This window comes from Pelecanus crispus, chromosome 10 (assembly GCF_030463565.1).
Source record: "Pelecanus crispus isolate bPelCri1 chromosome 10, bPelCri1.pri, whole genome shotgun sequence".
NCBI lineage: Eukaryota > Metazoa > Chordata > Aves > Pelecaniformes > Pelecanidae > Pelecanus > Pelecanus crispus.
Genome location: NC_134652.1, coordinates 18,340,431 through 18,358,355, shown reverse-complemented (window position 1 = coordinate 18,358,355; position 17,925 = coordinate 18,340,431). Strand labels below are relative to the sequence as shown.

The window sequence follows — 17,925 nt, the reverse complement described above, 5'->3', positions numbered from 1 at the left end:
CTGAAAGTAGAGTTCCTGGGGTTCACCTGGTATTTTTTTAGTACAAAAATTATTTTTGTGGACTGAGACATACATCCCTTAAAACATTTGAAATTTTTCTTGGATTAATACAGATGCCCAATGTACCTCTTTTGTCCAAAGGATTAATAGCCACAATTACAATATTAGATCAATCTGACATTCAGAGTTACCGGTTTCTGTTATTTAATCCAGATAATAAAAAGCATCCATCCATCTCTATGTATATATATAAAACACAGAACAGCCTATGGTTAACACATTTTATAGTGGCACATTAATTACTCACTGCTTTTGGATGAAGACGATTTCTAGGAACAGGCAAAATATTTCTGGAAAATATATACAATAAGTTAGGATGAATAGGATTTGCTTACTTAATTGCTTGGCTCAGATATGCATTTCAAGATCTAGAGAGGAGGAGGTCTGCAGTAAATGGATTTAATTGCAGCTATGCACCGCTGCAGTGGTTGTGGTGATGCTGTACCCTTAGTGTGGAACTATTCTAGAAAAGCTTCTGTCCTGGACCTCGGGTCCCCTGCAGCTGTGCACAGGACCTCACCAAACACCATAACACACACAATGTTGTGGATGCTACCTGCTCTTCCTGGGGCATATGGCCTATTTTGTAGAGCGATGTCCTAGAGGCAAGACAATGGTTACGAAGCAACTTGCTACACTTCTGTGGACACAGGAGTGAAATAGGCTACATACTCAAGTTCCCTTTGCCTCTTTTCCTCCAGAGACTTGGAATATAAATCATGGATTTACTGTGTCCAGCTTCTTTACAAGCAAGCCTGTGCCCCATCCCCTGCAAAAATATCTCATTTGCAAGGGTGCAGCGATGGGTAATAGGACTTTAAACTGGCTTGCAGAGATGTTTTACCCCTGCACTGGATCCCTAAAGGGATATTTCAAGAAAACAGTATGCATTTGGCAAGCTGGCTTGAATACAGAAGTTCACAAGGAAATGAGAACTTTCATTTTTACCTTGTCCCAACATCCCTAGCTATTTGTGTGTCCTGACAATTGCTTGCTGTCTGAAGGCTACGCAATAGAGAGGAGAACATTTTGTCTCCACTAATATTTTCTATTGATATAAGCTGCTGTTGACTTACCTGGAAGTATCCAGCTTAGGTGACTCTCTGGTCATGTTGTGCATGTGGGAGTGGTCCATATTCTGAGCAGGCATACATGGAAGTGGCTTAGTGAACCTATTAATAAAACATGAATTAAGAAAGGAAAACTATATTTAACAACAGTGAATACAAAGGCAAACTCTCTTTCTCCTCCCCTAACCCCTCAAAATTCTACAAAGTACCCTTAAGAGGTATTTCTTTTTAATATGTGTTGTATTTGGGTTATTGAAATTAACATAGAAATGCATGACGATCTTTGTGTTGATAATCTAAAGAGAGAGAATTACTATATGTGTATCTTCTAGAGAGAGAATTATCAAACATATAGTATCTAGATGAGAAAATATATTTTCTGACAAGTTTTAAATAATGCACAAACATTCATAGCAATGGGTTACCTGGTTACTGGTGGTGGTGATAGTTTTTCCTGTAAGAGAAAATGCACTGAATGATTTGGTCACTTTTTGATTTCATAAAATACATTAGTGTGATCCTATTTATGTTATCACAGCAATATCTTATTTTTGCATTGTGGTATAGATTTCTAGTGGAACTCTGCCTGGTAATCTGCACTAGGATGGGAGAGGCAAGAAGTCACCACCAGTAAATCTGTGAAACCCTGAGCACGCTGCTTTGGCCATGTGTCACATCAGTACCAGCAAGTGAGAAGAAAATTACTGTGTCAGAACTGCTCCTTTGCTGCAGTTCTGCTTCTGGAAAGCATTCCCTTAGGCTGCTGCTTCCTAGACTGGATGACTACCACACAGGACTGGGAAACTTCAGCCCCTTCCCATTTACTCTGTTCTGCAGACCTTTTGAATTGGTTTGGCAGCTTTTCTGTGAAGGAAGTGTCAGAGAGTTTTAAGTGCAGACAGATATTTGTTCCCATTTTTCCCCTTTGAAAGGCTGATCATAATTTTTTACAATCACATTTGTGCCCTGCCCAAGGGCAATGCGAGTCGTAAACTATAGAAAGGCCTTACCTCTTCTTCAGGAACCTCGTAGACTTCTGTAGGACAGGGAGGAAAAAACGTGTTTTTTGGTTAGCAAAAATGTACTGTATGTTACCAGAAAAACTGATCAGAATTTGTATCAATTGTACTTCTGCGTCTGGAAAAATAACTTGAAAAATCTGCTCAGAGCTTGATTCTGCCTCCAAAACCCTGGGGTAGCTACACCCCTGGTCTTCCTTCTTGTGGGAACTTTAGGTAAAGTCCCAGGAAGTCTGATCAACAGTCACTGCATTAATGAACCTTCCCCCCACCGCACAACTTTTTTTTTTTTGTTGGTTCCACCTCCCCGCCCCCAGCAATATGAATGCTTGTGTTGTGCAAACCTGGGACAGTTTGGAAAAGATGTGTTATCACATCTGTGGTAGCATTTAGTCTTTTCTTGACTCCGGGAGAAACAGATCAGGTAAATCATAAATACAAGCTGGCTCATTTGTGTAGCCAGCATCCATCCCTGAGCTCTGCCCCATAGGCATACTTTAATTCACAGATATTAAAAGCTAAAACTGCCAGCATCCTTATCTATGTCCAGTTTCTTCAATGAAAATTGAATTATATTTCAACAAATGTTTAAATTTCGTGTAAGGCTTCATTGCTTTTATTGTGCTGAAAAATGTCTGAGTTCCCACCAGGGGGAGATGTTTTATTTTTTTTTAGTAACATCTGTCAGGAGCTGGCTGTTGCTTGACACTGATTTACAGAAAGGCTAAGATTGAAAAGGGCATTTTAAAATGTCTGAAAAGTAAGTCACAAAATTTTAAGTCATTCAGAAAAAGAACTTTTGTAGTTTACGACTTGAAAGCTAAACACATTGCTAATGAATATGCAGACTTTTAAAGAACTGTGTGATCAGTCTGTAAAGGTTACATTGCAAGCAATTAATGACATGATGAGGATGCTAAATGACTCAGAGTAAGGACAGCTGAGAAAGATTAAGCAAGTATATCTGCACTTACAAAAGCAAATATGATTCTTCTTACTTGCTTCTGCTTTTGTTTCTTTTTCCAAATAAATTGCTCTTTGTAGAATTTAAAAATGGGAACACTGTTACCACAGGACATGCAAAACATCAGCCTATACGGAATTTCTTTAAGGCTGAATTTTGATGTGGTTTTAAAGTATTGAGTCTTGATTCCTGTAGTGAAATGGGATTACTAACATATTGAGTCCTATAATTGTTTTTGCTGTATTGATCCATTTGCATTGCTCTGCTAGAGCAAAAGACTAAAAAGAAATTGGTTTGGGGCGAATGACTTGTTCTAGTTTTATTCATGCTTAAAACAGATCTACTATTCAAGCTAGGCAAAACAACCGCTACAACACAGAAAAACCTAAAGGGGAACATATTTTTGTTTTACTGAAGTATGTCATATGGTTTGTGCTGTGAATACATTATTTAATATTCCTCAGTCTTAGATGATTTTATTTTAAGAGCGATACAAACTCAACATACCTTGCATATCAGAAGTAAGAGAAGGCTTTGGAGAAGTATGGGGGGCTGACTTTGTTGTCTTCATAAATCTGTTCACAGGAGCTAAAACACGTATTTTATTCATATACATATATACTTGTGCATGTGTGCACACACATATTTATATATATACACACAGACATATTAAAAAAACTCACAATGTAACATTTATGCAATAAGAATAAATATTAAATAGGTCCAAACGATAGCCTTTTCATGTAACCTTGAACAGATCAACTGAGGCAGAAAGCAGCTCTTTTTAAAAGGGAAACATTCAGTGTTCATGCCTTGTTGAATAGGTTTGACACTGTCAGTAATGTCAGAGAGCAGAACTACATACTCTTCTCTGTTTACTTTTCACCATTGGACTGTAATAATTTCACTCTCCAGCTAAATATACTTCAAATAGTGAGGTAAAAAAAAAAAAAAAAAAAGAAAGAATCAAAGTCTGTCTTTATTTACTAAAAATCTAAAAAGGCTTGTTCTTCTCCTAAGGCACTTCAGCAAACAGAGAATTGTAATGCTGTGGCTCCCTTGGATGAGGAGGGAGATCACATACCATGAAAATCTTCCTGGTTGTATAAGGGCTGGACTTTGAAACAGCTGAGGGAGAGAGGCAGGAATTAAACATGGCTTCCAATAAAGTTAAAAATAATTTTTCTTGGCCTTGTCATGGGCCAAAGGAGCCAACTGCCTTTTGCAGGCTTTCTCTTTAATAGCTGAACCTCCAGTCTTTGAACCCTAGAAATAGACATTAATTTGATCCACCTTACCACTGCTGTTCCTAACAAGGCAATAATTATTATATAAATGACTAAAACTCACATCTTGTAGGTAGTGACATGCTGCTTTCTGTGGGTTCAATATAGTTATCATCGTCGTTATCCACTGGCACAATGTAATTATCCTATGAGAAATGAAGGACAAAAATTTACCAGTTAAACCTCCATCATAACAACAAACTGTTGGGATTGAAGCCCTGGCAGCAGTTTCTAACAGTTGCTGTTTCACAGTGACTGCTATTTCAGACATGTATCATCCTATGTGGATGGGATTCTCCAAGACTGAAAACTCTTTATCAAATTACTCCAGTTCTGAACAAAGCCCTCCCTGACAAAAGCCCTCCCTTCCCTTTGGTCCTGGAGTAGCCTTTGAGGTTGCACTCCCCCCATTGCCTGCAGCTTGTTACAGATCAGCAGAAACTATTCTGTGGGCTAAAGAGCCTCCTGAAAGTAGTCAGATACCCCTAGGAACCAGCATGGTACTCACAAGTCAGTGCTTGTGATGTACAAGATGATTTGTACCATAGAGGCTAAGAAGAGACCAGGCCATGGCATTGCTGTGTAGTCTATCTTATGATTGGTATGGGGTCATCAGTCACTTAAACTGTCCAAACAACTGTATCTATAAACATTACCTCATCATCACTACACTCCTTAGGCTTCGGTGGTACTTTTGGTTTCGCAGCAGGAGATGGCAAAGGCAGGGATGGCACGGATGGTTTCTTTGGTCTGGAGATGGCTGGACTGGGCGTACTTGGGGGAGGTTTACTGACAGAAGGAAGCTGCTGGTGACTGGTGCGATTGTCTTTTAACATTGAAGAAAACAACAATTTTAGTAAAAATCACACCTTAGCCTCTGGACTGTCTTCTACCACCTGCGCAAACAAGTCTTTACTGTGGCTGCAGCTCATGTCAAAAGGCAGACCTGAGTGTATGCTGGTCCTGATGTTGAGACTTGTGTGCAAACCGGCCCTATTTCATCTCTCAGGATAGCAAGCCAGTCCTCTGTATCAGGCTGCAGAGGCACTGTGCTTAGGCAGTGCCTGTTGTATGAACAGCTGTTTAACTCCTTGGGGAAAAGGTAGTGGCTGGGTGGTATAGTCCATTAGTTAGTATGTCCTGTGCCAATATGAACTTTGGTGATAGGAAGTGAGAGAGAACATATCTGACATATGAGAAAAACAACTGTTACAGTACAAATAGTGGGACTAAGACACAAATCATGCCAGGTCCTCTGGGGTGTCATTTTAAAAATTCCTCCCCTTTTCAAAGAACATGTAGGTGAAGTGCTGATAAACTTCTAAAAGTATATATGTAGCATTTTAGCACTTTGATGACTATTCTATAACCAGTAACAGTCTTATATCATACAAAAATGAAAGCAGGCATCATGCCAATGTTTCTTTTCCCCATGGCCCAAATCTTCATCTAACTGAAGCTAACTTTCGTCCACTTCAGTGGAATCTGCTCATGGTTGAAAAGAATCAAAACAGGAATTAAAAATGCCTTTATGCTGGACTGATGTAAATATAATCTTGATCCTGTCCTGTTTTTCAGGATATTTAATGTCCTCAGTACCAATCCTGAAGGACAATACAGAGTGAACATTTGGGCTGCTTTGTCCTCTGTTTTACTGCTTTTGGAATAATTATTTGAGACCCAGAAAAGATTAAGACAGGACCTGTCTAGTCTTAGATGCTTAATCTTCAACACAAATTCCTGCATTAAATTATGCAGATGAGTCTGGAGCTAAGTTAGTGATATCCCTCATACCTTTGCTTGAATTTTGTAGTTAGTAGAGGTCTAGCAAAGTTTCTAGGGACATATTATATTAAAATTCTAAACATTGCTAGCAGCAATACCAACCTGTTTCATGCTGTAATAACAAATCATACCCCTAAGAGCTGAAGGCCTGATTGTCAGAATTAAAAGAGACTCTTGAGGAAAGCACAGGTTAGTCCATTGGAGGCCACTTCTCTTCTGGTACCAATAAATACACAATTATCAAGTTGACATAGCAAACTAGTCTGTAACTACCTGCATATTCACCCCTAGAAATAGGGAATGCGGCGGGAATCTTCTTTTTCTCCTGCTCACTTGGAGGCGGCTCGTAGCTGTCATCAGGATTCTCTTCACTGGGGACCACATACATCTCAGAGTCAGAGTGGTCATCCGGATTTTCATAATCACTGTCCTAGAAAGACAGAACTTCCCATTTCTCATCTCATAACATACTTACGGCCTCACAGCAGTGTACGACACAAATATCCTTGCAGGAGTACAACTAAATTACAAGAATGCATCCTTGAAAGGACATGTTATACTCCCTTTTAGTGCTCCCTCTCTAAGCAAAGAGGCACTCCCACCTGCCTGCCTCCCCTTCTGCTCCTCCCAGGAGCTTCCTGCTCCCTGTCTCCTTGCTATCTCCAAGGAGTCTTTTCCCACCACGAGTTCAGTCTTCAAATTATGGACCAACAGCTTGTTTCCCTTCATAGGACAGTTCCAGCCATGACTCCTGATGCGTCCTGTCACTTCCTCTCCATTTCCTATTAAAAGGGTACTCAGGAGCTAACTCCAGGAGGAAACTAGTCACTTCAGGCTGATGGTTGTACACTATGGCAATTACTTTACATGGCTGATGATCATGACTTGCTTCATTCTAATGTTCTTTAAAATCTTATCAGATATTTTTCATTTTTAGGAAGAAGTGGCTTTCCCCTCTTCACCCCTCCCGCCCTCCCTCCCCCAAATAGAAGATCATACTGGTTTCTGAAATTACTGTTCAGTGTGAGAAGTCCCACAAATTGATGTTATGTGCTTACTTATCCAAAGAGCTTAGCATCCATGGCTACCACTGACAATGCTTCTGAGTGTACTACTAAGTTGAATGTAAAAAAATTGAGGTAGCTGAAAATCAGTGGCGACTTGTAAATAATGTTGATGTAACAAATAAGATAACATTTCAGTAGTTCATTAAGTTCAATCGCAAGTAAATGATTCAAAAATAAACTTTTATTATTATTGCTTGTGCTGAACTTGTTTCTGCAGTAACCTCCTACTACCCCAAAATATGTACTTACAAAATCATCTGACCATTGGTCGTCTTCATTGTCTGCATGTTCTAGACCAAACATTAGAGTTATTTAAGGAGATGGAATAGTGAACATAAATGTTTATCTTAAGTATAGATTGAAGAAATATATCTATCATATTCAGTTAAAAAAGAGCAGTCAAAATTTCCTAAACAGTTCAGAGACACACATCTGGTTTGGACTGAATTACTAATAGTAAATTAAATGCCTCCTTGCTTGGTTTTGACAGTTTGTTTCAGAGCTGTTGGAAAAGCATTAGCAAATGGCAAACTGCACATGGTCTGAACAGCAGAGCATGCACTTTACCCAGAGTGTCCTGCTAATGCATCTAATTTTTAAGTAGGAGTAACATTTTCTACATAACAGATCTATCGCTGACCTCTGGGCCTTGCACTTTGTTGTTTCTCGGTAAAAGCTCCAAGGCGGCAAATCTAATTACAAGTGTTTATGTTAAACATGGAACAATTACGGGATAACTTCCAAACTCTGTCCTCTTTGCTTCAGTTCTCATATTGCTGTTTCCCTAACAAGATAGCTGTTAACTTGTAAAAATGGGCATAAACTAGTTTGTGTGCAGTGCTGTATGATAAGCAAATATAGTTCTACCTCTTAAGATAATTCATGATGTCATCATTGTCACATTAATAGTACTGAGATTCTGAATCTGTGATAATCATTTTGTTCAATTTTTTCCCTATTTACTTTCACATGACAATTTCTGCCAGAGGACCGGATGCAAATTCTCCTTTATTTTCAGAGCAGCCTACATGCAGAACCTTGGTAAATACTGATTTTGAAAGAGTAGCTACTTGCTACTCTTTCTTCATACTGGGACAACTTGCCATGTTTTGCTTGCCTCTCATTTCAGAAGTGTGAACTACCTTCAAGGTTGCTGATAACGGTTATCTTGTTCTCTCATTAAAAACAAATTATGAGGAAAGGTATAGCTGAAACACTGTTAGGTATATAGGTATCAAATATACACAGACATGCAGTTTAAATCTACATTAATACAGCCTTACCTGAAGCGTAATCCCTTTGTGGTAGACTTGGTGGAGTTTTTTTTTTTAACCTGTAAACAATAATTATTACATTTATGATCTGATAAGTAACATTCACTAGAAGGGAGCATTAGCCAGACACATAAAAAAGCCGATAACAAAAAGATACCTGCAGCTGAAGAAATACAGATTACCATCACAGATGCTTAGCAAATAGCTGCAGGAGAATGCTTTGAAAAGCTGGAAACAGATAAGAAATTAGAATCTAATCTGAGATTTTTTTTTTTTTTTTGCGTTAGGAACATATTTTGAAAGAACAGCTTCCTTGCCCACCCACTCACCTCTTCATTTCCAATGCAGAAACAGGTAACATAGGGCTCAGAGATAAATGCACATCTATCTGAAGATGAAAATCTGTTCAGGCTCACAGAGACTTTGCTAAGACTATGGCATAGGAAAGTGGTGCAGCACTCTCCAGTCGCATTTTTATAACTGTCATTTTGCATGCACTTTACTTTCTGATTAATGTTTAAACATATACCAGGTCCCTCAGGGCCAGATTCTGTTTCCACTTACTATTATTTTATGGTGTTATGCCCCTTTTTTGGTAAGTACTATTACAATGGCATTTGTAATACCAAGTGAATCAAAACATAATTTGTAGAAATACTGAAAGGATCTTTGTGGCTATACATATACATACGTATATGTGTGTGTGTGTATATATAGCTATTTAGCAAACAGGAGTATACATATATGTAATATATGTGTATACACATATCTATATGTGTGTACTCCTGTTCAGACATGTGTATATGCAAAAGGTATATGCATATATATGTAAATTGCAGCTGTCCAGAGAAGACACTGAATTGCAGTCAGTTGATATACCGATTATTTCATTACCCTGTAAAAACAGAGAGAAGAATTTGGGTTTAAAGTCAAAACAAATGGTGCATGTGTGATATCAGAGGCCAGACTGATGGATCTGAAGAGAAAAAACACCTTTGCTTTTTGTAGCTGTATAAAACATTAACACAATTTACATTAAAATGACTTTTCAAAGTGACTTTTGAACATTGTCTGACAGCTTCCCTGTTGCACTGATGGGACCTCACCATGGACCTGAACCTTTGTCCACTGAATTGATGGCTTCACTCATTCTTCAATCAGGTCCTAACAAATTCATTTGCAAAAATAAGCAAATTATTTATAAAAAAAAAAGGTGTCCACAAAGAATTTAAAATGTTTTCTTGTGATCTCTGAGCAATAGCAATGTCTACAAATTTTGCTTTACCATGAGAATTTGACACTCAGTATTTAGGTCCTGAGCATACTGCTTGGGTGTCATTGTTCAGGTACCAATGTAACTCAGGGTGGTGGCATGCTAGCACTAACACATCAATTTACAAACTTTTCCCATCTATTTTGAGAAACACTTTGGCTACTTTTGAGTTGAATTTATGGAATTCTGTTGTTCAGATAGTCACAAAAAAAAAAAAAAAAAGCATATGCAATAATCAATGAATAAATGGTGCAGGCACTGCTAAAGCTCAAAAAAACCCCAAACCCGAAAAACCAAACCAAACCAAAACCAACCTGCTTTGTTCATTACTAACGACACTAATGATGGATAGCTGCCTCCTCCGAGTCTTTAACTTCCTGCAGCACAATATAACTTAGTGTACAAACAGTAAATTAAAAAGCATTCTCAACAGCCCTGCTGTTGTCGTCTGTCCAGGTTAGCACAGGCATGTTAGAAAGAAAAACCCAGGGCCACTGCCAGGGCAGATCTCGGGTCTTAAGGAGGGTAGACCAAAATCTGTTAATGTACTTTGCAACATGTCTATCGTGAGTTGTTCAGAGATGGTGGAGACTTGGAAAATAGTGGAACCGAGGCAACAGTAAGAGGCTGTCTGGGTCACAGTGTAAAGTATGTGGCTTAAGCCACATTACACTCTTCCGAGCTGCTAAGCAGAAGACTCCAACACTTTGTCCCAGGCCCTGTAAATCCTGGCAGTGGCCCCGACAGAAAATGTAAATATGTTATAATGAAAGCATACGAAGCACAGAACAGGGGTCTGTGTCTAAGCAGCCTATCATGCCATTGTGCAGCTCTGAAATAGCATACCGATCCCAAGTATCTTTCCCAGTTTTGCAAATTAAGGCCACTTGTTCATTTTGGAACCTGAATATCAATAGAAGAAAAGAAATAATGTTTCTGTCACACAGCTGAAACAGTTCACAGCCACATCTATATTTGCTAGAATCTCTTCAAATATCTTACTTATTCTAAAATTCAAATCCACTTAAAAAAATAATTCTCACTCTACTGGTATGACTTACTGAGTGCCAGAACTGAAATCCAGGCTCTTTTGAAGTCAACTGGAGCTTTGCTTTGCAAGAGCCAGAACTTTAGCCAATGTGCAAACCACAATGCAAGCTCAAAAGACATAGCCCCTATGCCGAGGAGCAGTTACCTAGCTATTTCAGATTCTGACGTAATTATCCACATAGATGCTTGCAGAGTGACAACTGACTCCGTCCTGTTCACCTGAAGTTCATGAGAAAGGACTGAAAGAATCAAATGCCATCCAACTGAGCATACATAGTTCAGTGGAAGACAGAATGATTCCCTAACATATCTTTTAACAGAGTTATATAAAATTATAGCAAATGCAATTTCCAAGTAAAATATTCTATTGCTACTCAGCTCTGGACTTAAGTTACAGGTGATAAAGCATCTCTGTGTTAGCTGTGATAGAACACAATTAAATAATTTGAATTTCTGTTTACTTAAATGGGACTAGTATTTTTCTAAAAGTTAATAGAAAATAAGTAATTTTCTGGAGATTTTGAAATATCCCTGAGAAATTTCAGTTCTAAAGGACTCAATAAAATCCAAGTACATTTTTGAGAGTATGTTTACAGGTTTTAAAACGCAACATAACACATCTTACTATATACATTTTAGCTTCAACAAATAACCAGGTAGCATTTGAGACATTTCACGTAATGAAATGCTCACACAAGAACAGAATGCAATGTACAGAAATTCACAGTAACTTTTAGGAGAATAAACTATTTCATTTAAAAAAAACAATGTATTCTGAGATTTCCCCTCTATAGCATGCTGAGGTTGATCCAACAAAGCACTTAGGCATGTGCTTAACTTTTCTCACGTAAGGAGTCCTGTAGGAATTGCAAATATGAATCACATGCTTTGAGTTCATGGCACATTTTTGTGTTTTCCTGCAGTAAATGGAGAATTTTTAAATACACTGCAGCAGAGGTCTGGGTTTTCTGCTCTAGCAAGACTTGTTTTTACGGGCTACACCCAGGAAAGTAACCAAATGCACGTAGTATTAGCCCTTTATGTGTAGCACTGAATTCTCCTACAGATGCATTTCCTCGCTAATGTTTCTGCTCACTATCCCAGCATTGAAGATTTGCCTAAAAACTCTTGGTTTTCAAGAGTCTTTCACTTTTTCTGTTGTTAATTCTGTACAAAGTCCAATCCCTTCTTGGGAACCATTCTAACTGAATAGGTTTTACAAAAATTGTATTGACATCTTTACTGGGTTGAATATTTATAGTAGGTATTAGTCCTAAGTGCACTAGATCTTCACACTTGTGATTAAAAGATAAATTAATTGAACTTTGCTGAGAACTTTTTCAGAGTTCCAAACAGGTGCAATCCAGCTGACAGATAAACTTTCCCTAAGCTGTATTCTCATGACCTAGTGGAATGGTTTGTTACAGCTTTGGAAGTGTCTGGTGATTACACAATCAATCTGAAACTTTTTTATTTCTAAAGTGTTATTACTACTCTTTTGCACATTTTCTTTATAACGTGCTGTGGCAGTGAAATGGCATACAGTTGTGATTTATTAATCTTTACTTTGATGAAAAAATTGTTATATTAATAAAAATCCTGGCACTCAAGACATCCTATTCAGCTACATGTTGAAATTCATATTTCTTCCTAATACAGCTGAAATTAGGTATTATACTTTTTCCTGGTTTCTGTAAGTGTGGTACAGCTTGATTTTCATACTTTTCTCTCATGGTTTAGTCCATAAAATACCACTTCTCCCTCTACCAAAGGTTTTATCATGGATGTCTTCTAGTTGCAGCTATGCAGGTTGAAGAGACATTTAATGACACAACTTCATTCTTCTGCCTGAAGTTACCGCCTAAGTTATAAATGGTATAGGAAAATGGACCAGACAAATCTGAACTAAAAAAAAACTTACCCAACTAAAAAGCTGGGTAAAGCAGGTGAGTTGAAGATGCATTTTCTTTCCATTTTTCAGGTCACGTGGCAAATGTGATTTCAAGAAATGCACATATTTGGATTGTGTGCAGTTAGACGAATAACTATAAGTGCATGGTTTCCGATGGCTTTGCAAAGCAAGTTTTGATAGGATGTGATATTGCAACAAGGTAACCTGAACTTCTCGTTTCTTATTCAACACAGTAGGTCAGCATGTACCAAAACTTTAGGGTGAAATCCTGACTTTGCTGTATATGCAACATGACTCTTAGCGTTGACTTCAGTGGAGCTAGGATTCCACTGAACAAAGCCTAGAGGCTTGAAGCTTATGATTTACAGATGAATGCTATGTCTTCACAGTGCGTTTCAAGCACAGGCTACCATCCTGCAGAGTGAAACCTATGATTTCTGCCTTACTTTCCTGTTCTGCATTACCAAGGATGCGAGTACGAAAAAATGCTCCCAGCTCTCACTGTTTATACAACTTTGGCTACACCTATTGCTTCTACACCTGAGTACATAATCCTCTTTGACATCATGATCTGCACAGCAGCTGGTACTCCAGTATTGTAAACAGTTTTGCATGTGATTAAGGGCAAGCAGGTGAATGGTAGCTTGCAGTGGCAATATTTTTACTGTCAGAAAATTTTGAATCAGGATGAGGAATAAACAACTGGAGCTTTTAAGCAATGAACAAACAATCTATAGTTTTCTTTCCTGTTTTTGCCACTGTTTAGACTGCTTTCCGCAGACCTTTAAGACACACATGGATGGTAGACGTACCCCTCCCCACCTGCACCCTGCAGATGAACTAGATTGGAGAGCAAGACACTTGATGCAAGAACATCTCTTATTTTTCTGCATAATCAAAAGCGAATCCAGATTTCAGAAGTGTCTTAAAGACTGGTAATAAGGCAAATGTATTTCATAAGTATTTAACCATTCTTTCAATTTCAGCAGCAGAGGCTTACAGTACACATGTGACAACTTTAGGCTTGGGATAAGCAAGTACACTATTTGACTTCTCTAAAACTACTTCTACTTATAATAGGTTTGCATTTGAGCCAAAACGATGGGTTTTTTCAGCATATAGATGAATTCCAAATCTGTGCTACATAAAGCCATTTTTTAATACAATTTTTCCTGCTTCAGTCATGTTTAGATCCTTGACATTTCATAAAATAATCCCACAACTGAAAGGGAGGAAGTGATCAACTGGATAACTGCATTTTTTAGAAAAAGCATCTACTAAAAATCAAACAAAAATCCCCCAAAGGGCACATTCAGAGGAATACAACCAGTTCTAATTCTGCAAAGCTTGGCATCTCTTGTACATCTTATCAGTGTTGTCAACTCATGCTTTTATTGTAGTCTTATTATGTGTTGGGTTCAAGATTTGAGTTCTGAAGTCATGTGCAAATGTGAGAATTTTTTCTTCAGTTTAAAAAAAAATAAGAGTAAGTTTCTGATCTTCATAATTGCAGAAGAGATTAATATGACTCAGATGAACCACAGAAGTATCAAAAAGATTATTGTATGTATTTTTTCTATGTTTCAATTTGTATTCTTACAGCTGGGGGAGGTGAAATGTGAGCTTTGTGCTGCAGTCATACATTAAGAGAGTTTTCATGAGACTGCTCTTTTTTTGTGGATTTTTTTTTAATCTTGAGAGAATCAAAGAATTGCAGCATTATAGCAGCAATCTTGTATCTGACATTTAATGATGGCACCTCTGACCTTCCCAGCTTCAGCTACATTTAGGTCTTGTTATTCTTCCCTTGTCTGTCCTTCCCTTCTTACTCTCAGGGAAGGACACATAGTCAGAGCAATACTGATTAACAGGAGAATTCATGTCCAGGCAACTATGGGAGACAATTTGTTGCCTCAAATTATAAATTTGAAATGCTTCTATTGTTTCTGCCATCTGCTTTCCTCTCCGAGGCATTTGAACTGGACCCACTGCAACATTATTAACATTAACTACACTTAAACTACTTCTGTGAAGTAGGAAGTCATCCTTTATTACTAAGCAATAACAAAAGAAAGCAAATCTCTCCCCCCCAAAACCCCATCAAAAGCCTTTACAGCCTAGAAGCTCTTCCCTGTGAGCAGGTCCCAGGTGAAACTATGAGGTTTTTTGCAGATGGATCTCTGAACACAGTGGTCTATTTACATACACACTCTGTTAAAAACAAAACCCCACTTAGATTAAATGAAAGATCCAAGTAGTTGAAAGAGGGTCATTTTAAGGGAAAATTTCCTTTTGTGCTTGTGTGGAAATAACAGGTACGTATACCATGTCACCATGATTTACTGTGAATTGCAGCAGTGCTAGAATGAAAGAGGATGAGTAAAGGAAAAAAGTGATTTCAAGAATCTATCTGATACATTAGGTGTTACCATCAGAGCCTGCTCAAGGTTTGTGGACAGAAACAGCTGTGATAAAGAGGCCACAAAGGAGGGCTTACAACCTAAGGTTACTCCTCCTGCCTGGGGAATGGGTGAGCCAGGTGGTTGCTGCTGCTCCTGAAAGTGTATCCCCCCGCCTCTGCCAGGGACAGCAGCTGCCCCACAAACACCAGCCCCACCTGCGCTGGCAGCAGGGGCAGTAGCTGCAGCCAGCCTGCCTTTCTGGAGCTCTTGCATAGGCAAACCACGCAGAGCCCTGCTGCTTCTCCCAGCAGTCTACCAACTGCTTCATATATACCTAGAATTAGCTCTTGTGAAAACCACACTTTTTCTTTTCCTTGAACTGAACCATCATGGTCACTCTTTAAGAACAATTTTAAACAATGTTTATATGTGCCTTTTATGTACGAGAGCTGTATTTCTAGAATGTAATATGGTTGTCCTGGAAACACTGCAGATACTGTGTACTAATTAACTTTTTAAAGTACTTAGTACTTTTGTCGTCAATGACCCATGTAAAGACAGACATCTGAATGAGAAAATCGCATCCAAATGGAAGTTCAATGCAAATGAGCTATTGCATAAAGAAAAAGTGTGCTAAATAGCTAATTGGTTTAAATAGATGTTTGACTGGAAACAGTGAATGGTGTATTCATTTGATGAGGATGCAGAATTACTGGAATTTCTTTCTGTGTATAAATACACATGAATATTTTATGATACTCATATGCACATGACATCAATATGCATGCTGTTTAGCACTTCTTACTGGAATAAGGATGTTAGGTAGTGCTGGGGTTTGTTTTATGGGGCTGAAACGCAGGAGGACTTAGCATTTTTATGGGAATTCTAACTATGATGTCCGACCAGTTGGTTCAAGGTGGAGCTCAAATTAAAACTTAATTGCAGCAGGTAGCCTAAACAGTGGCCTGAGGAGAAAGGCACACACCCAAAAAACAAGCGATGATCGTTCCCAAAGAATACGTAAGAAAAATGCATTTTACCCAAATACTGTTTTTCAGGGCTACAAACACAACCTCCCGTTGGAGCCCAGTTCTGCAACTATTTTGTGATACTCTTAATACTGACAAGTCTGCATGTCGCAGTCTGGACTGAAGCTCTTTACATACACTGAAGTACATCCCTCTAGAATAACATGGTCCCACCACTAAAGCACTATACACTACGCTAGCAATCTGAACTTCCCCAAATTGATAAAACTAGGATTGGTGTTTTAAACTTACTTTTTGAACTTGTTGATTATCCCACTTTCATTTTTCTTGATGTCATGCACCATCTTTTGAAGCTTCCTGTAAGATATTAAACAAAGCCAGCATTAAAATTACCATGTGGTTGAACACCCATTCATATAAAATAAGAAAAATACAGGAAATACATTTCCAGTAATTCACATATCAAAAATGCTTAACGTACGTTCAATAAGTAGTTTAGTTGCTAAATCATTTGCATATGAAGTTTCCCTCCCTTTTTAACAGAGCTCTTTGGCATGATTTGTGTTATCCTTCTTAATACAGTTAAGTGCAGTTTAAACAATTTAAGATTGATTGTGCATCAAGTGCATCAGGAAAGAACATCATTGCTTAAATTAATAGTTTAAAATATTGCAATGTTAACATTTTGTTCAGAACTGACTTTACAACACTCCACAGCTATAATGGGAATGCCCTCTGATTTCTGGTATTACACGAGTCACTTCATCAGTGGAGAGTTCACCTCATTCCCATAGTGTTTGCAGCTATAATAGGAGGGTGAAAAATGATACATTCCTGAGCCCAGGCCATCTAAGAAACTGTTAGAGTATCTGTGACTCTGAGCTGTAAAAACTTGTGATCTCAGGACTCCAGTTACATGGACTGATATCTAGAATCAAAGATTGGTTTTATTCATCAGCTGCATTGACCTCATTAAAATTTTACTTGTAATCAAGGCAATTTAAGCTAAATATGTAATTTTCCACTCAGCAAGTATCATTTAGAATCCCACCTCCCTTCTCATTTAAAAAACCACACCACTAAAATCAAGTGAATACCAGGTGAAACCTGTTGGAAGGCTGGTCATACTAGAAACTTCTATAGAACGCATATATATTCTTAGTTTCTTCACACGGTGTATGTTCTTCCTGTTCACCTAAACCAAGTATCTTTTATTAGACCCCAGTTGAAGATTTTATCGCTACCAACAAAGGAAAGCAATGATTTTTTTGAAAAAGGGCTTAAAAAAATTTGCCTTCCATTCTTCATTATAAAAGTTGTCTATGTCATTCCACGTTTTAGTCTTGCCTGCCTCATCTCTGATGGATGATCAGGCTACCAAAAGACTCTTGGAAGCTTTGCTTATAAAGACAAGTATAAACAAAGTATTCTTTTCCTTTTCTAAAGCTTTAAACTTTAAACCTTATTATGCAAAAGGTTGAGTAATGTATTGAGCTTTGCTAAACAGAAACTATCTTCCAGCTTCATTATTAGTAATTACAGCTGCCTCTTAAAAATTAAAATAACTTCTTCCAAAGGAAATTGGAATTAGATGAGAATTAGCTAGACAAAACCAGGAAATAACTGCACTAATGTGATTATTTGTTTGCAGTCCATGGATCAGACTGAGCAGACACATGACCACTCTAAAGCATCAGGTAGCAACTGAGTATTAGGCTTATACTGAGAGGGACCTTCCTACCTCTGCTACTGATTCTGGAGCAGTTGTGGTAGT

General features: G+C 38.1%; 1 protein-coding gene across 1 annotated transcript in view; it reads right to left on the bottom strand.

Moving 5' to 3' along the window:
* BLNK (B cell linker) overlaps positions 1-17,925 on the bottom strand; it is a 103,236-nt gene that overhangs the window by 13,793 nt on the left and 71,518 nt on the right. The window contains exons 4-15 of the mRNA XM_075717695.1: positions 16,443-16,508; positions 10,645-10,701; positions 8,535-8,584; positions 7,501-7,541; positions 6,458-6,614; positions 5,056-5,225; positions 4,464-4,545; positions 3,621-3,701; positions 2,141-2,166; positions 1,556-1,584; positions 1,137-1,232; positions 308-350 (exon numbers count right to left, since the gene is read on the bottom strand). Of these exons, the coding sequence (XP_075573810.1) occupies positions 308-350; positions 1,137-1,232; positions 1,556-1,584; positions 2,141-2,166; positions 3,621-3,701; positions 4,464-4,545; positions 5,056-5,225; positions 6,458-6,614; positions 7,501-7,541; positions 8,535-8,584; positions 10,645-10,701; positions 16,443-16,508 (898 nt within the window). The remainder of the gene's footprint in view (positions 1-307; positions 351-1,136; positions 1,233-1,555; positions 1,585-2,140; positions 2,167-3,620; positions 3,702-4,463; positions 4,546-5,055; positions 5,226-6,457; positions 6,615-7,500; positions 7,542-8,534; positions 8,585-10,644; positions 10,702-16,442; positions 16,509-17,925) is intronic.